The sequence below is a fragment of the Artemia sp. Qi Xiang Cuo genome, chromosome 13, assembly GCF_049724085.1.
Source record: "Artemia sp. Qi Xiang Cuo chromosome 13, ASM4972408v1, whole genome shotgun sequence".
Taxonomy (NCBI): domain Eukaryota; kingdom Metazoa; phylum Arthropoda; class Branchiopoda; order Anostraca; family Artemiidae; genus Artemia; species Artemia sp. Qi Xiang Cuo.
In genome coordinates this window covers 47,658,826-47,679,550 of record NC_142806.1, presented here as the reverse complement: position 1 = coordinate 47,679,550, position 20,725 = coordinate 47,658,826, and the positions used below count along the sequence as shown (strand labels likewise).

At 35.3% G+C, this 20,725-nt stretch overlaps 1 protein-coding gene across 1 annotated transcript in view; it reads left to right on the top strand.

Annotated features, from left to right (window-relative positions):
* Positions 1–324: 324 nt before the first annotated feature.
* LOC148945348 (2-oxoglutarate dehydrogenase complex component E1-like) overlaps positions 325–20,725 on the top strand; it is a 50,301-nt gene continuing 29,900 nt past the window's right edge. Inside the window, exons 1-2 of the mRNA XM_089099014.1 lie at positions 325–457; positions 7,531–7,769. Of these exons, the coding sequence (XP_088955140.1) occupies positions 7,542–7,769 (228 nt within the window). The 5' untranslated portion in view covers positions 325–457; positions 7,531–7,541. The remainder of the gene's footprint in view (positions 458–7,530; positions 7,770–20,725) is intronic.

Sequence of the window (20,725 nt, the reverse complement as noted above, 5' to 3'; positions counted from 1 at the left end):
TGTGTTTGAGCCTTTTTGCCGACCAAGAAAGAGGCTCGAATCAGCAAAAACGACTCTGGATTGATGTCCCTCCTTAATCTTTCGGATACAAAATATATAACTAACAATACTCTATTAATAAAATTCAAAGAATGTATTATTTAAATTTGCACTCAAATCCATGAACCATTGTCTCCGACAACACTTCAAAATTCTAAAATCCCCTGAAAATACAATTTTAATGACATTTATCTCTAAATTATTCTGGTTGGATTTCTTTTTGGTTTCTAATAGGTTCGGCGGAACAGGTCGCTTATTCGGCTAATTTATCCTCTGAATTTAAACATTTAATTGGCAACTTACAAAAACACGTTTTCTTGGTTACATAGAATTATTACATATTTTACAACTTCTATAAATTTCGTTTTTTCTTTGAATCAGGACTAGTATACTAGAATTGTCTGCTGAAGTTACTTAGGTAAGTCAAGGGTAATGAGTATTAGATTAACCCCTTGATGTGTTAGATTAGGTGTGGAAAATTCTAGATGGGGGCTTTTTGCTATCTTGGAAAATAGTTGGGTTAGGTGGATGAAACCTTAAGGAATATTTCCAGAGCATAAACTGTGCCCTGGGAAGCTCTTTTGGAAGATATATTGTCACTGCTTCCCCCCTCCAAAGGGCACCAACCTTTGATGAACTTGGGCTAGCCGGATATCCACTCTTCAACTAGGCTATTGGAAAAAATTAGTTTATAAGCTTATATAGAATGGTACTATCTAATCTCCTTATAATTAAAGACATTTTAGTCATCTAGTTGGAAAATTTGGCATAGGTCTAGGCCTATCTGTAGGCCTGTAGGAAAAATCTAAATTTGCCAACTATTTGACTATTAGGCTAAGTTCTCTCCAGCAAAAATTAATTTTTCTAACTAGTTGACTAATGACTTTGGTCAATATATACGAAATCATATTATTGAGTTGAGGACTAAAGTGAATCCACCATTTGATGCCTTTTTTTTATGCTGATTACGAATATAACCTACCAAGTTCCATTCATTGTCTGATGCCCATGTCTGCAGTTGTCCATATATATATATTCACTTATAGAAGGAGAAGACTTAGTTCTGTGGCTTCAAGACTCCTGAATTCAGTTTGTTTGATTTACATTAGCTGTAGTGCATTTGTTAAAAGCACATAGCCTACTGCCAATTTTTGTTAGACCGGGAATAGTAAGTTTTCCATTTTCTTTTTACATCATGTCATTAGCTAAAGAAATTATTCTGAGGAAAAGTTACTTGCCAAATAGATGGCTAACAAAAGTGTTTATAGGGTAAGTTTGTTTCTGGCTAGTTGGATAAAGAATGTATTGCTGGGGAAAAGTTTCTAGTCAACTAGTTGGAGAATAAATTGTTTTCTGGGGCAATGTTTGTTTCCAGCTAGTTGGCAAATTTATTTGTTCCTGGGGAAAATTTATTAGTCAACTAGTTGGAAAAATAAAGTTTTGCTGGGGAGAAGTTACTAGTCAACTAGTTGGAAAATGAATTGTTTTCAGGGGCAATGTTTCTTTCCAGCTAGTTGGCAAAATTAAGTTTTGCTAGGGAGAAGTTATTAGTCAACAAGTTGGAAAAATTAAGTTTTGCTGGGGAGAAGTTATTTGTCAACTAGTTGGAAAAATTAAGTTTTGCTCGGGAAAAGTTATTAGTCAACTAGTTGGAAAAATTAATTACAAATTCTAAAAATGAGACAAAAATATTCCTCCAGAAAAGAAACAGACAGATGAAGGAACATACACAATTTATGTCCATTAAATACAAGATAGAAATGAACAAAACTTCAAATATGCATCTGTTTTCTTTTAACAGACAGGAGGAATAGCCCTCCAAGCTTTGACAAATTCAATCTCACTTTTGGGACCAGGTATAAGACTAATTATCCTGGGAATAAAAACAAAAATCCTTGGCTTCAAAACCCAATATATAACTCAAAATATATCTCCTATTAAGAGGGAGACAAGGAGAGAGACATAAGTTGTAACACAACAGTAACAACAGGGACATTCACCACATGGCTAATGTGGGAGTAAATGTCATTTGTGATGGAAATGAATGCTGAATGTAGATTGAACATATAATTCTAGATAAATATTTGCACATTAGGGGGGGTGGGGATATATATACTGTGAATAGGCTATATAGGTTCTAGAAAATCCATGAATTTCTTAGAAAAACAAGGAAAGAAGTGAAGATAAAGGCTCTCCCCCTGCAAAATGTGTCAAATAGGACTATTCTGCATATTATGTAGTAGGAATTGTTTTCTTAATATGTTTCCCTATGTCCATCTGGACTCCTAGGATTAAAATACTGGTTGGTCAGTTGGCTAATTCAAAGATGTGAATATATATACACTGTCAAATTAGCCATCTGGTGGTATCCCATAACCACAGTAGACAGAATATACCAGTAAGCTTATTGCAGATCATTTCTGGTCTTCGTGAACAAAAAGCTCCTCCCACTTATTTCTGCCTTAGCTTGTCTAGCTTGTTTCTGCATTAGCTTCATTTCCGTTTGTTTCAATGCACTTTGATGGAAACAGTCGGAAACAGACTAACCTGTCTAGCATGTCTAACATGTTTATATCTGCCAAAACGTTCTCCGGAGCACTCACACCCTGGTCCGGGTTTTTATAATGGGTGAGATAGAGAATGATCATACTGGATAATATATGAACTGTGCCCATAACAATAGTGATAATTAAATTTGAAAAAAACCCTATATTATTAACATATTTTATGTTTTCAGAATAAATTCTAACTATTTAGTCAACTAGTTGGAAAATGAATTGTTTTCTGGGGTAATGTTTCTTTCCAGCTAGTTGGCAAAATTAAGTGTTGCTGGGGAGAAGTTATTATATTTGATTATTATATTATTATATTGATTATTATATTTGAAAAGAGCCAAAACAAGGCAACAAGTGGTATGTTCACTTCTTGTAAGTCAATAATATGAACAGCAAAATATTTACCAAACCTTTATCTTCACGATTTTCATTGTATTTCCAGTTTTGCTATCACATTTTGAAATATTTGTGGCTATCTTTGAAGTCTTGAAAATCATTTATTAAACAAATGCCCAAGAACCATCTAACTACTCCAACCTAATTTATCAGTATTTGTCAATTATAATTTTTTTGGGGAAATTATTAGATGGCACTGATGGAGTTTAACTACAAATATAGATTATTTGAAAACAAAAAAATTCAGTCAAATCAATTTTTATTTTTTTTCAGAATGTTGTAGAAAAAAATTGTACAGCAGTGAAAGAAGTGAAGATCAAGGTTCTCCCCCTGCAAAGTGTGTAAACTAGGATTATTCTGAATATTATGAAGTAAGAATTGTTTTCTTAAAATGCTTCCTTATGTAGTGCTTGAACCCTAGGCTTATACCCAGGTATGGTCTGTAATGACCATTCTTCAGTGGTTTAAAGCTGACACCACTGCACAACAGCAACTTTAGATAGAGTATATGATATGGTTGCATATAACAAGGGATGGGCAGTCCCACTCATATTTCAATGACTTGTGATTCCATTCCATGTCAAGTCTGGACTTCAAGAACTCAGCCACAGGTGCAATCACCATTTCAGATTGAAGACTATACCAGTCATTGATGATGTGCTAGGAGAAGAAATGCTACTGCATTTGTGTATTAACCAGATGTTTTGATAGCTTTTGTGAGTGGGCTCTTGTATTTTGCTGGCTTGAATGTTTTGTAAAGAGGGGGTTATAAGGTTGAGTATACTATTATACTTGTAAGCCAGCATCTTCTCACCAATACAGTGAAGACAAGTGTTGGCAGCTGCAGGTGCTCTAGTCTCTTGTTGTAAGGGAGATCATGTAGACCAGTTATGCACTTTTTGGCTTGCCTCTGAACTCCCTCAATTAGACTAGTATCATTCCTATAGGAAGGGGAGATGAGACATGCACTGGATTCTAATACAGGCCTGACTATAGTCTTATAAAGACTTAGTGGCAGCAGGTAGTTATAATGTGCTTAAGGAGACCAAGGCTTGAATTTGCTCTTGAGACTGCTTGTTGCCAATGGCCATGAAACTTTAGTTGTTCATCAATTAGTACTCCTAGATCTCTTTCTTCAGGACTAGTCTTAAGCACTGAGTTTGACATTGAATTGGGGTCAGACTTGTTGTACTGGCAATGAGGGTTATTGCTACCATAGTGAAGGATGCTGCACTTTGCTATGTCAAACTCAAGTAGCCATTCTTGTGCTCATGTTTGGATTTAAAGGTCAAACTGCAGACTTTGTTGATTAGCAGATGCAAACAGCTTGGAGTCATCAGCATAGACTGATATTGTTTTTTTTTCATTCTCAATATTGTTGATGTGTATGAGGAGTATAGTAGGACCCAAAACAGTGCCTTAGAGAACTCTGCTTACAACATCACATGCTCTAGAGAAAACCTTCTCACTATTGGCTGAGAAGAGTCAAACCTGTCAGAAAATCCATGACCAGATTGACTCTGTCTGTGTGTCATAGTCAAGAAGTCACGGATTGCATGGTTTTTTCACCAGCAGCTATTCTCTGTTTAAGCTCTGTAACAAGTACTTTATATTTTCTTGGTCCTGTTTTGATCAATCATGGCAAAACTGGACTGCTCCTTTCCTTGAGTAGGACTCTTTTAAGATTTGTTTTTTATCTGAAAGGACAGCACAGTAATCAAGATGGATAGTGCTCTATTCTGGGTTTGATTGTTGACCTGAGTATTCTGCAAACACACCACAGTGCCATAATTTAAAAATATTACTTGCTGACCAAAATAAGTTGAATCCCAAGAAATTTTGGAACTACATGTCTAGCTGAGACTACAACAATAGACCAATAAATGACTTAATCACAGCCAATGGAAACTAATTTTGAGCCACCCTAGGTATAAGTGATCTCCTAAATGCACAATTAGCCACAGTTTTCACCAATCAACCGGAAAGCAATACCCCTTTGAATATAAACAGAACATTTTAAAGTAAATGACCTGTTGTAACACTACAATGTATATGGTTGTAAAACAAATGACAAGCCTCAACACCAATAAGACCACTGATCCCAACAATATCCTCCCCCACCTACCAAAATAAGAGGCTGGTAAAATTTCCCTGAAAAGTGCTATATTATTTTACATACCCTTGATTATAAGGAAGTTCCTCCAAATTTGCCAACATCAAGCATATTTTTAGAAAGGGGGAAAGATCAAAAGCATACAATTACTGACCCATCAGCCTCACATCTGCTGTCACAAAAGCCCTTGAGAGGATAGTTAACAATAAGCTTCCTGAAGCATACCAGACTTCCTACCAGGAAAACCTGTAGAAGGTAACTTCTTAGATACATGCAATCAGATTACTCAATTCCTGGATGAAGGCCTTGACATAGATTTGATTCTTTTGGACCTACCCAAGGCATTTCATAAGGTCCATAAAAGTGGCTTCACTCCAAGTTAAATGCAGTAGGAATATACCTAGAGCTAGTAGATTGGCTTATGGACTTCATGGTTCATGAACACAAATGGTACAACTCTTCTCAACAGACAGTGTTTGTGTCTACTCACAACCTCAAAGTCTTAACTGGCATTCCTTGGGGAACAGTATTGGACCAACATTGTTTCTTCTCTATTTCAATGATGTAACTGAAGCTAGCAACAACCTAACCCTCTATGCTAATGACTCAAAACTATTAGGTATCTCCAACAGATTATCTGTGCAATATGTAGCTCAAATTGCAAACCTTAAATGAAGTTAGGTTAGAAAAAAAAACTAGTTTCTTTGAATCAAGGTAAAGAGCAATATTAAATTTCTACTGACGTTTTAGTTTGTCTTGTGCAGTGATGGTGCTTGTGTAGGTTGCATCAGCAAGTTAGGGTTGAACAAGAAGACATAAGCAACACAAATATAGATTTTTAATCTGATTTATTCTGCCCCTCCATGCAAAGAGTAAAAATTAAGAAAAATTTAAACATTAGCTCTGGAAAAACTAGGGTCATACCACCAGGTAATTTGAGTTTGTTTCTTTACAGTGTTATTGCATGATTGTTATTGTTGCTTGTCTTATACTTTTTTTTTACTTGGCCTTTTCTGTGTTTGTATAACATCTGGTTATTGATGATAATTGAAATTCAGACATTATTTAAACATTAGCTCTGGAAAAACTAGGGTCATATCACCAGGTAATTTGAGTTTGTTTCTTTACAGTGCTATTGCATGATTGTTATTGTTGCTTGTCTTATATTTTTTTTTTTCTCCTTGACCTTTTCTGTGTTTGTATAACGTCTGGTTATTGATGATAATTGAAATTCAAGAAGCTTATCACTGATACTAAAATAAAACATACAGAGTGGTTTTCAGCAATCAACTTCGTTTCTTCAACCATATTATATGGTAACTCAGAGTCATTTTGGTAACAGCTGTACATTGTCCTTAAACTGCTAAAGAAAGGCAATCTAAGTATCTACATTTCCCACAAGTTAGCACAACTGTTATTTTTATAGACTTAGCTGATCTATCCTGGAATTTATTCCAAAGTTCTATGTAACAGCTGTTTTTTTTTTTTTTGTAATGCTGTATTCTCTATTTTTGACATCAGCAATAGAATCATAGGCATCACAATATCACTGCCTAAGTAAATAGCAAAGAAGGCACTATGTATTTTATTTTTTTTTTTTTTTTGCCAAGGCACTTTGTATAGAAAGAGTTGTCATAAAACTTTGAAAGAAGCTCATTTGATTGGAAATTGAAAGTTCTAGTGCCCTTTTTAAGAGGCAAAAGTGATTGGAGGGAACCATCCCCCCACACCCATCATTTACCTGAACACATCCAATAAAAATTTTTAGATAGCCATTTTGTTCAGCATATTCATTTGTTCATCAAAATTTATAAGAACCCTTTAAAAGACCAAAGTCAATGAGAGTGCAACCAAACGTCCTTTCAATGCCATTTGTTTATTTACAGTCCAACTTTGTATTGGACTAAATTCCAAAATAGTCATTTTAATCAGAATATCCCAAAGATCCAAGAAATGTGTTTCTAGGGGTGATAAGTGCTGTGCCATCAGAAAGGACTCCAAATTGTGCAGATAGTCCATACAAGTAAATTCACAAGCAGTAAATATATATTTTAATTATCATGTTTAATGTCCATTGAATTTTGCATCTAATGGTTGTACTTTGAAATGTGAATCAAGCTTATTGCAGTTTGTGGTAGTCATTTTGAAATAAATCATTTTCAAATTGTATCAAATAAAGCTTTCATTTTACCTTTAAAGGGTATTTGTTCACATTTGAAAGTATTTTTGGAGAGAATTATCTATTTTAGCATAAGTTCACATTTTTGTTTCAGCTTTCTAGAGTACCTTGGAGTGGGATTAGAGGGAAAATGGTGAAATGTCCTGTTAATGAATTGACAGAAAAAGTTGGACAAAGTAGGTTTTTAGAAATCTAAAAGAGCAGAAATCCATCACTATCCTTGTTGTTTAATTCTATTCTTTATCTAGGTTAGTCAGAGATGTATAGAACAAAACAACTTGTGAGTAGTATATTGCCATCATGCGGAACAGAAAAGCTGGTGACATTCTTGACGAGAACTGGCGAAGCTATAAGATGTTTATCTGCACCCCCTCCACCCCCAACTGCAAATGCTCTAGCAGCTGAACCTTTTCTAAATGGAAGTAGTTCAACCTATGTTGAGGAAATGTATAATGCATGGCTCATGGACCCAAAAAGTGTTCATATAGTAAGTTTTTATTGTTTGTCATCTATTATAATTCTTGTCTATATTTATATTAGCTCTTATGAAGGTCAGAGCTAGTCGTAAGAATCTAGTCTTTATAGGGAGGGTTGTAATAAAGATTGTTCTCTTATTCAGCAAAATATGGCACGTAATGCTATTTTTTCTCAGATAATTTTTTTTTTAATTCTATTAACTGTACCTTAGAAAAAAATATGGCAATGAATACCATGGCAATTGTTGTAGTAGTGAAGCTCTGGAGTCACCTAAGTAAAATGAACAAGGTTGTTTACTTTTATAGAACAAACATTTAAAGATAGCAACTACTTACAGCCCTCTCGGAGCTAAGGTCTTTTGAAGTAGGTGCGTGTAGGTCCAAGAGTTTGTGGGGGGGGGGTGCCTGGAAACAGAAAAGTGCCAATTATGATATTTTTTTTCATTGTCCTGTAAAATTAATGTTGTGCAATAAATTATTTTTATAGCTTTTCTTGCTAAAAAAAGATTTAAATTGCGGAGTAAGGATATATTTCTTTTTAAATTTGAATGGGAATCATTACAATTCATTGCGTAGATTGTTACAAACAATATTAGATTACATTGGAATGATTAGCTCTTAGTTAATTCCTGTTTGGCTAATCACTTGGGTGTGCAATACTTTGTGATGTAATAGTTTTAATATTGTTTTTTTTTTTTTTTTTTTTTTACTCTATACTAACTTAACCTCTCACAATTTGAATATGTAAGTTTAACAAAAAAAGATAGATCCAATATAATTAGCGTTTATAAAAATCAAGATAGGGTCAAACTAAATCACTGGATTGCACAAAAGGTTTTGTTCAATGGCAAATTAAACAGTGCAAATTTCTATTGTAATTGTTTGTTGGTTTTTTGGTTTTATTTTCTCCCATATGAACAGTACAAAATAACTTGCTTTTATAGTTGCCAAGTTAGATAAGCAGACTGGTCAACATATTGTTCTTATTAAGTAAGTGAGCCTGACAGTGTGGTAATCCTGTGGGTAACCAGAGAAAGAGAAACGTAAACATTTATCTTTGTTATTCATTAACAGAAACTTATGACAGTAGTGTGAATTTTCAGTTTCGCCTGTTAAATGGTGGGGTTGTCTGTTAGGCCATTTTGTGTGGATCCTTCTGTGTTTTTTTCTGTATGACACTAGGTTTTAACTTATCTACAACATTTTGAATCAATGGAACTGTAGAAGAGCTGAGATAAGAAAGGATAAGACAAAATATATATTGCCCTATACTTTTAGCCAGCAGCATATAAAGTTGCTTAAAACATTGTCAATATCCATCTTGACGTTGTGATTGATAGACATGTGTGCAAGACCATTCAACCTGTCCTCTCCTGTCTTATTTTGGAGGTTTGTTTTGTGCTGCTTTAGCGTGCAAAATGCACGTTCTACAGATGCTGTGGTAACAGGGAGAATACAATCAAGAGTGAATGTAAAGCTAGATAAAAGCGGCTGTCGAATACGCCAAGAGTTTCAAAAACTTTATCAGGATGATGAGACTCGCCCATAGACCTCCACTTGGCTTCCCAGACAGTTAGCTCAGCAAGGAGGCTAGTCTCAGAGAAACAGAACTGTTTGTCTTTTTGTAGCTTCGTCACAACCTTGGTTAACACAGCATCAGCAATACAGCAAGGGAACAGAAGTTGAATTTGTAATGCTGTAACTTGGCGGTTAAGAAATCTTGTATCGAATTCTTCACATAGTTGTTTGAGGTAAGGAAAAAGACAAGTTCTTGATAAAAAAGAGAAGTGTCTGAAGAGGAGAATCACCGACGTTGCGTCTTGGTATTAAGGCATAGAATCCCAACACTCAGCTCTCTGGACTGCTTTTCCATAAAAAAAAGAAGGAAAATCTGCTTCCACTATCTCTTAATAATACAGACTTGCATTGTTTGGTATTTTCACAGTAGGTAATTAGATCTAAATTTTCCTTCTGCAGAGAAACAGAATTTGAACTTATTTTTCAACAAGAACCAGAGGGGAAATGAAAGCTGAACTCAGTGATATCTGCTATATCACAGTGATATCTGCGACAGTGATATACTGAGGAGTTGGCTTTTGCCCTTATACCTGAATCGGACTGGTTGTCAACAAAGCTCTCCAGTACTCCAACAACAGATAGATAGATATATAAACTTTTATTTTCACCAAAATCTTCATGGCAATGCCAAATTTCTTTGGTATAGTCTCATTAAAAAGCATTAGTCACATTATACAAACATAGTCATATTATAGTCATAGGCAGCGCATTCGCAGTGGCTAAGTAAAGAACAATGTTTTTTTTTTTATGTTTTTTTGAATTTGTATTTTTTTTTTTTTTTTTTTTTTGGTTTGTTTTTGGTTTCCATACCAGGACACTTCGTATCGAAGGAGTTGTCGTAGAAACTTCGAAAATGGCTCATTCGATTGGAAATTGCAGTGGCTAGTGCCCTTTTTAATAGTCGAAAGTGATTGTAGGGCAACTAGCCCCCCCCCCCCACCCCACGCCAATCATTCCCCCAAACACATCAAATCAAAATTTTGAGCTAGCCACTTTGTTCAGCGTAGTTGATGACCAGATAGAAAATATGTTTTTAGGAGGACACTCCCCAACAAACCTCAGGGCAAGGGTTTTAAATTATGCCCTGAGGGCATGTAAGAACAACGTTAGCACAATATATCATTTGTTATTTTTTTCCTTTAAAGCAGGGCACTTCGTATCGAAGAAGTTGTTGTAGAAACTTCGGAAAGGGCCCATTCAATTGGAAATTAGAGTGGCTTGTGCCCTTTTTATTAGTTAACAGGGATTGTAAGGCAACTAACACCCTTTCCACGCTCCTCATTTCTCAAAACATATCCCATCAAAAATTTGAGATAGCCATTTTGTGCAGCGTAGTTAATTTTCACATAGAAATAACGTTTTTGAGGTGGACACACCCCCACAGCCTTCAGGGCAAGGGTTATAAGTTATACCCTGGGGATTTATGAGGTTTTTAAAGAAGACTTAGCCGTAAAAACACAAAAAAAACATCATTCGATTGGAAATTCAAAGTGCTAGTACCCTTTTTAATAGTCGAAAGTGATTTGAGGGCAACTAACCCCCCTCTCACGCCCAACTTTTCCCCAAACACACCCAATCAAAATTTTTAAATAGCCATTTTATTCAGCGTAGTTGATTTCCAGATAGAAATTATGTTTTTGAGGAGGACACTGCCCCCCCCAGCCCTCAGGGCAATGGTTGTACGTTATGCCATGGGGGTATATAAGGTTTTTATAGAACGCGTTGTCGTAGAAACTTCAAAAAGGGCTAGTTCGATTGGAAATTGAAATGGCTAGTGCCCTTTTTAATAGTCTAAAGTTATTGGAAGGCAACTAACATCCCTTCCAAGCCCACCATTTCCCCAAACACATCCAAACAAAATTTTTAGATAGCCATTTTGTTCAATGCAGTTGAAAGTTCAAGAAAGTATATCTTTGAGCAGACACTCCCCCCACAGTCCTCAGAGCAAGGGTTATCAGTTATGCCCTGGGGTTATATAAGGTTTTTATTGAAAGCTTTGTCGTAAAAACTTGAAAAGGGGCTCATTCGATTGGAAAGTCAATGGGCTAGTGCCCTTTTCAATAGTCGTAATTGATTTGAGGACAACTTACCCCCCTCTCACGCCTTTTTAGATAGCCATTTTATTCATCGTAGTTGAAAATTTTGGAAATTAGGTCTTTGAGGATGACAACCCCCCCCCCCCCCACAACCCTCAGGGCAAGGATTGTAAGTTATGCCCTGGGGGCATGTAAGGTTCTTATAGAAAGCTATGTTGTAAAAACATCAAAAAGGGCTCATCCAACTGGAAATTGAAATGACTAGTGCCCTTTTAATAGTAGAAAGTGATTGAAGGGCAACTAATCCCCCTCTCACGCCCACCATTTTCCCAAACGCATCCAATCAAAGTTTTGAGATATCCATTTTGTTTAACGTAGTCGAAAGTTCTGGAAATTATGTATTTAAGGATGACAAACCCCCCAGAGCCCCCACGACAAAGGTTGTAAGTGATGCCCTTGGGGCATATAAGGTTTTTATAGTTAGAGTTGTCGTACAAATTTCAAAAAGGATTCATTCAATTGGGATTAGAGAGGGTTAGTACTTTTTTTGGTAGTCGAAAGTAATCGGAGGTTAAGTAAACACCCTGTCAAGCGCACCATTCCCTAAAACACATCCAATGAAAATTTTCATATAGCCGTTATGTTCAACGTAGTAGAAAGATCTGGAAATTAGGTATTTGAGGGTGACAACCCCCCCCCCAGCAAAGGGCTGACTTTACTGGGAATTTAAAGAATTATTTCTTCTTTCAATTGTTAAAGGTGATTGGAGAGCAACCAACGCCACCCTCCCGTTCACCCTTGCTTCAAACACATCCAATCAAAGCGTTGACGCAGTTATTTCGTTCAATGTAGTTGAAAGTATGTCTTAGAGGGTGACAACCATCCTCACAGCCCTTAGGGTAAGGGTTGTAATTTATGCCCCAGGGGCATTTAAGGTGTTTATAGAAAGCGTTGTCGTAGAAACTCAAAAAGGGCTTATTCGATTGGAAATCGAAACGCCTAGTGCCCTTTTGGATAGTCAAAAGTTATTGGAAGGCTTGACATTTTTATAGTAAAGGTCGATGTGGGTATGATGTATTACTTTTCTGTTGTTGTTGTTTAGACTAGGGCACTTCGTATCGAAGGAGTTGTCGTAGGAACTTCGAAAAGGGCTCATTTGAATGAAAATAGAAAGGACTGATGCCCTTTTTAATAGTCGAAAGTGATTCGATGGCAACTAATCCCCCTCTCACGCCCACCCTCGCATTTGCCTTTATCTTTAAAAACTAAATGTTGCCTTAATATTAAATCAAAATGCACTGTGTTAATGCTAATTCCCAATAAGGCATCTCAGCAGTATCACAAGAACCAATGAGGGTATTATGTTCAAACTTTCAGTTCTAATTCTGCTCTTAAGATTTAACAAAATCAAATCAGTGTTAGCTTAGCCAAGCTATCAAAAAATGCGATAGTATTTTTTTGCGACTGGTATCAAGATTCCCATTTCAGGTCAACTAGAGGAGATTTGACATGAAATTAAACACTACTATTTGTGTCCTGATTTTTAAAAGGGTGTATGTTGTTAAAAATTGCTGAAAATATTTCTCCAGCATACAAATAGCAGACCAAGCTATAAATTCTTAAAAAACAAAAAGATTTAAAGTACTATTTTCTTCTTCCCTGAAAAGACTATGTCAATATAAAACGAACAGAAATTAATTAAAAAAACTTTCCACAAAATAAGTTTTTCAAAGAAAAGTAAAGAACTCCATTAAGCAAAAATTATCAAAAATAAAATCGAATAATCTACCACGCGTGAAACAACCGCAAATCGGCATCGATAAACAAATGAATTCCCAAAGGAACAGAAATAACAACAAATAACCAAGTCAAACTCAAAACGAGCAGAACTAAGCATGAGTTGGGCTCAAAACCCCTAGGCCTTCCCAAGACCAGAACATAATTTGCACTTTACTGAAAAAAAATACAAATGAATGTGCATTGTCAGTTTAATATACATATACTGATATTTAGTAATCAAAATGTTAATAGTATTTGATTTATTAAAGTTGTAAAAGTAAGACCATTTATATTTTTAAATGCTGGTACGCCGGGACAGCGTACCGGCTGAAGTTTCTCAACAGGCACTGCAAACCTGTTTGGGAGTCGTGTTGTTGTGGACTGTGGAGGGGAAAGGGTTTGGTGGATTTGCTTGATCAGAGGTTTTCTTCCAAAATCCATGCAGAGTTTCTCTCTGCTTTTTTCAGAGTTTGTATTTTAAACTTTGTCAGCAGCTCTTCATACAACATTTCTGCCTGCTTTGATATTGTCATTAGAGTTCTTCAACAGCAGGGAAAAGCTCAAGAAAAGTGACAATACTATCATGTCTTTCAACTCACCATGTGTCAGAAAACCGGAGGAGATTTTCTGACACAGAACAGAAACTAATGACTCAGTTCGTTTGGGGGAATAGGAAAAAAAACAAAAAAAAAACAAGTTCCTGCAAGCATCCATATAGCATTTGAATTAAGTCCAGTCTGGAGATCTTCACCAGGGCAAGGTTTAAGCAAAGCAAAGCACAATGCATGTAAATAGCTAGTTGATAATGCTTTCATGTCTCTGATTGAGACCGGACATGAGATTGATGATTGAGGATTGAGATTGATACAAACCGGACATGCTACAACCTCCATCAAAGCGAACTCCAACTAACTTGTTCACATATAATACAAACTCTGAATACCCCTTCATCTTCAGCATTTTTGTTAGGAAATCACTTTTTTCACGAAGACCCCGCAGGGCTAGAACCTGAAAACTACAAAATAGAATAGCCTGGACAATTGTCTTAACATTTCTAGGTTTTTAATCCTATCCTCGTGACTTGTAAACTCAATTGCTGGTCAACTGGAATGCCTTTTCCTTCTTTTATTTTGATAAACATTATAGATTCTTGTACTGCAGTAACATGACTCTGTCCTTCATTATGATACTTGAAGTCAGCGAGAGCATCTTTAAAGTCAGTATATGGGTTTGAAACTAAGCATCCACGTATCTATTTCGGGAAATTAAAAGCCCTTTCCTGGTTTCCAGTGCCTACACATTAGTTTAACCTTCGAATATCAGAAATCTGGTTACAATTATCAAAGGACTCCAGACCAATGTCAAGCAAGGTGAATATGGGCGCAATGACAGAAGTGTCTTCTGAATGTTGGTCAATTTCATAAAAGGGATTATTAATGCTTTGGCTTAGAAGTTATTCTAATTTCTTTGGTGAATTAACTTGAAAATTTGGTTTAATTCACAAATTTTAAACTAAAGGATTTAAATATTTTTCAGAGATTGAAACACAAAATAGAAGATTTTTCAATCGAATTACCAATAGGTCTTTTGTGTGGCTCGGTTAATCAGTATAAGTGGCATTTTTTTTTTTTGTTCAAACGATAACAGGCCTTTCTCCTAAGTTCTCTTCCCTTTCTGCTAAATTGACTGTTTTTTTAATACAGGAGTTTTTACGCCTTTTTAATCAGACCATGACAAAAAAAATGACCTAATTCATATTCTTACATTTTATTTAAATTCAAGTATACCGTGTTTCATAACCTTAAGTTCGAAAATGGTTTTAATTCCTGTAACCTCCACGGCTGCATAATTCTCAGGCATGTCTTGCATTTTTTTTTTTTATTCTTACACTATATCCAAGAGGCGATAAAAGAACTAACCTCAGAAGTTGCCATTCTTCTTTCTTTGTTGGCCTTAATAGAAAGTTCTTGGTTCAGAAAAATGAGAAAATGAAAAAAGACCTTAGAAGATAGGGAACAAAATGTATTGGTGTCCAACAATCTGTTCTTGCTTACCTGGGTTCATCAACAATCCTCTTCTCTTATTCAACAAGAATTTTGGCACACATTGTTGGCTAAAACGAGCAAGAATCGGGCAATTTTTTTTACAGTTTAAGTTATTAGATTAGAAATTTGACAATTAAAAGCAGCCACTGTAACTCTAATTCTTGTATCCGTCTTCATTTCATCCCTTCTTTACCAAGAAATTAAAAACCCTCTCCAATCTATTTGTTTCGAATTTGAGAAAAAAAATGACCAGTTAGACGACCAATATGTTTATCTCCTAAAACTATTAAGTAAATAAAGACTGTGTCCAAAAAACTGCTCCGCTGTGCAGTGTAGGTTCTCCGATAGAGTTAGAGACTTACGGCGGCTCCTTTATAGCTCAAGAAGTTCAAAGAATTTCACAACTTCTCTGAGGTATTAGAGAAAGTTCGTGTATTACTACGGTTAGGATTTAAAAGTAAAATGTTCTATTAGAATTTGAAATTAAATAAGGTATTGAATCTATTCTGAGGTTTTCATGTTGGCCAACGTAGTTGACAATATTTGTAGATCCATGCCCTATAGAAAACTGATCAGGAGGATTAGTGTTACTGCAATGCTGTTATAGGGCTAATCTGTTTCATTCTTAATGTTCAATCTTTCTCAGGCATTTAAGAACGTGAAAAAAGGAAAACGGTGTATAATGCTGGAAATGGCCGAGGGAATGACAATTTTCTACTAAGAACGAGAGAGAGATCTTAAAGGTGTAGGATCTAGACCTAGACAGATATATATAAGATCTCTAAAGTGGAGAAGTATATTATCGAAGTATACAACAAAAATCAAGGGGACTGCTGACAGCAAGACCATAAATGCTTTAAAAGCTTTTTTCAGAATTTCGAGGGGGGAGGTTGCGTCCCCCTCGAAATTTGTTACTACCTTTAGACCACTTCAATTCACGCCCGAAGAATAAACAGTTTTTAAAATTCAAAAGCATTCACAGCAATGCGTCAGAATAGAAGGGAAATTCAAATTAGAATAAATTAACTGAATTAAGTCTGAATAATTTTAGATAATGTGAGTCTCATCTCGATCAACCTATATGTTCTGCACCTGATCCTACCTCAGTGGGAGGATAGAGGGTAAAGGTGTCATTTACTATTACAAAGCTATTTTCATTTATTTAATTACTAGGCAGAGTTTACTGAACAAAACCTGGATAACAGTAAGAGCTATGAGGCCAGTGTCTGTCCTCGATTGGATCTCTGTGAGGGAATAGCTGCATTCTTGTAAACTACGCATTTCCTGTTTTGTGGGTTTAAAAATTAGATACAAGAATCATAGACAGATATAGAGAGACAAAACGCTACAATTAGGTGCATTCAGATTCAAGAACTTACGCAGGTGGAGGAAAGGGTCCTTGGGCCCACCACCTTCCTTGAAATCCTTAATGTTCGCGATTCATGGGAACTTTTCATTCCAATTATCAATATTATTCTTTAGAATGGTATTTTTTTTTAAATCACTTTGCCTCAAATAAATTCTGCAACTGCCTGGTCAGATTGAAGATTTTTTGGGGTTTATATATATATATATATATATATATATATATATATATATATATATATATATATATATATATATATATATATATATATATGTATATATTTATATATATATTTCTTTTGCGTGCTGGATAGTTTTCTCTTCGTATAATTACTGCAGTTTGGATTACTTGAAAATTAATATTTTTTAATTCAATATTCATAAACTATTCACAAGACCACTGCATACCAAGTCTTATTTCCTTGTCAAAAAAAAATATATCTGTTTACGAGTAACTGTTTTCATAATTTTTTGGCTTGGCCCCAAAACCTAATCAAACGCTTACCTAATTTGCATTATCTTTGGCTTAGCTAAAGATATTAGGTAAATGGGCTTCATGAACTGATAAATAAAATTGTGTGCAATAAATCGTTGATAAAACGTTGTTCACATACATGCATAGGTTTCATGTAAAGTACATTATAGCACTGTGACAGTGTTTCCACTTCTACAATTTTTTATGACATCAACCGAGTTCCATCATGTGGTAGCATAGTGAATTGATCTTCTACTTGGCAATATGGGGCCAAGAGTTTGATTCTCGCTGCCGCAAGGTTGGGCGTCAGGCTTGCTGCCTGTTCTTGTAAAAAAAAACAAAAAAACAGCGACTGAAACTTCGTTTTGATGCCCTATGCGCTATCAATGGTTCTGGAGGATTTTCAATATTTTTTATCCTAACGAAATCCCAATCCATCTTCCAACAAACAAAAATATGCTGATACTATTTTCGGTAGAAAATTGGTAGAGAGTTCTTAGATTGAGAGTAACTGTCAATTTTCTACCGACTTGACATTTCTAGGTGGTCGCCAATTTCATCAAAACCTCAGAAATTAGGCGAATTGTGTGGAAAATAAAAGTATTATAAAAAATATAGAGGGTTGAAAACCTTCACCCTGCATACAGGCTCAAAGCTCAGTCTACCCAGCATAAAAACGGTATGCAATTCTAAATCCAAACAATAAATATGAACTAACATCCATTTTTCTGAAGTATGCATTTCCTCTGATTGAATTTGTTGTGAAATGAACCCGCTTTTGTATTAAGAATATAAATTACTATTTCCTGATTGAATCTTATCTAATTTTTTACCTTGGAAATGAGGCTAATGGTGGGCAGTCTTGTTCTAAAATTATTGCAGTATTTTCAATAAACATACCATGGCTTTATTTAAATTTTACTCATTTGTCATTTGTTTTCGTTTTATCTTTGTGGGGGTGGGGGGGGAGCGTGAAGTATACAATGGAAACAAAGACCCGTGTATAAAATTAAGTAATCAATATAAGGATATGAAATGCATTCGGTATAAAAAAAAGCTGAAGTATACAATGGAAACAAAGTATACAATGTAAGGATATGAAATTCATTCGGTATAAAAAAAAGCTATCAAATGCATTGATATTTTTCCGTGATTCTTGGCTCTAAAGCTACTCCCTGGGTCTATACATAGCCTACATTGAATGGATTAAAAAAGTATTCGTATGCAAATGTCGAATACAAATATGTATATATTTCAATTTTACTCGTCATTTGTTTTCGTTTTATCTTGGGGGGGATGGGGGGGGGGCGCGTGAAGTACACAATGGAAACAAAGACCCGTGTATAAAATTAAGTAATCAATATAAGGATATGAAGGATTCAAATGCATTGATATTTTTCCGAGATTCTTGGCTCTAAAGCTACTCCCTGGGTCTGTACATAGCCTATATTGAATGGATTAAAAAAAGTAATCGTATGCAAATGTCGAATACAAATATGTATATATTTCAATTTTACTCGTCATTTGTTTTCGTTTTATCTTTGTGGGGATGGGGGGGGAGCGTGAAGTATACAATGGAAACAAAGACCCGTGTATAAAATTAAGTAATCAATATAAGGATATGAAGGATTCAAATGCATTGATATTTTTCCGAGATTCTTGGCTCTAAAGCTACTCCCTGGGTCTATACATAGCCTACATTGAATGGACTAAAAAAAAGTAATCGTATGCAAATGTCGAATACAAATATGTATATATTTCAATTTTACGCGTCATTTGTTTTCGTTTTATCTGTTTGGGGGTGGGGGGGGGAGCGTGAAGTGTACAATGGAAACAAAGACCCGTGTATAAAATTAAGTAATCAATATAAGGATATGAAGGATTCAAATGCATTGATATTTTTTCAAGATTCTTGGCTCTAAAGCTACTCCCTGGGTCTATACATAGCCTACATTGAATGGATTAAAAAAAAGTATTCGTATGCAAATGTCGAATACAAATATGTATATATTTCAATTTTACTCGTCATTTGTTTTCGTTTTATCTTTGTGGGGGTGGGGGGGGAGCGTGAAGTATATAATGGAAACAAAGACCCGTGTATAAAATTAAGTAATCAATATAAGGATATGAAGGATTCAAATGCATTGATATTTTTCCGAGATTCTTGGCTCTAAAGCTACTCCCTGGGTCTATACATAGCCTACATTGAATGAATTTAAAAAAGTATTCGTATGCAAATGTCGAATACAAATATGTATATATTTCAATTTTACTCGTCATTTGTTTTCGTTTTATCTTTGTGGGGGTGGGGGGGGGGCGTGAAGTATACAATGGAAACAAAGACCCGTGTATAAAATTAAGTAATCAATATAAGGATATGAAGGATTCAAATGCATTGATATTTTTCCGAGATTCTTGGCTCTAAAGCTTCTCCCTCGGTCTATACATAGCCTACATTGAATGGATTAAAAAAAAGTATTCGTATGCAAATGTCGAATACAAATATGTATATATTTCAATTTTACTCGTCATTTGCTTTCGTTTTATCTATGTGGGGGTGGGGGGAGGGAGCGTGAAGTATACAATGGAAACAAAGACCCGTGTATAAAATTAAGTAATCAATATAAGGATATGAAGGATTCAAATGCATTGATATTTTTCCGAGATTTTTGGCTCTAAAGCTACTCCCTGGGTCTATGTAATCAAAATGTTAATAGTATTTGATTTATTAAAGTTGTAAAAGTAAGACCATTTATATTTTTAAATGCTGGTACGCCGGGACAGCGTACCGGCTGAAGTTTCTCAACAGGCACTGCAAACCTGTTTGGGAGTCGTTTTGTTGTGGACTGAGGAGGGAAAAGGGTTTCGTGGATTGGCTTGATCAGAGGTTTTCTTCCAAAATCCATGCAGAGTTTCTCTCTGCTTTTTTTCAGAGTTTGTATTTTAAACTTTGTCAGCAGCTCTTCATACAACATTTCTGCCTGCTTTGATATTGTCATTAGAGTTCTTCAACAGCAGGGAAAAGCTCAAGAAAAGTGACAATACTATCATGTCTTTCAACTCACCATGTGTCAGAAAACCGGAGGAGATTTTCTGACACAGAACAGAAACTAATGACTCAGTTCGTTTGGGGGAATAGAAAAAAAAACACTTGCAAGCATCCATATAGCATTTGAATTAAGTCCAGTCTGGAGATCTTCACCAGGGCAAGGTTTAAGCAAAGCAAAGCACAATGCATGTAAATGGCTAGTTGATAATGCTAGTTGATAAGTTATTCTAATTTCTTTGGTGAATTAACTTGAAAATTTGGTTTAATTCACAAATTTTAAACTAAAGGATTTAAATATTTTTCAGAGATTGAAACACAAAATAGAAGATTTTTCAATCGAATTACCAATAGGTCTTTTGTGTGGCTCGGTTAATCAGTATAAGTGGCATTTTTTTTTTTGTTCAAACGATAACAGGCCTTTCTCCTAAGTTCTCTTCCCTTTCTGCTAAATTGACTGTTTTTTTAATACAGGAGTTTTGACGCCTTTTTCATCAGACCATGACAAAAAAAAATGACCTAATTCATATTCTTACATTTTATTTAAATTCAAGTATACCGTGTTTCATAACCTTAAGTTCGAAAATGGTTTTAATTCCTGTAACCTCCACGGCTGCATAATTCTCAGGCATGTCTTGCATTT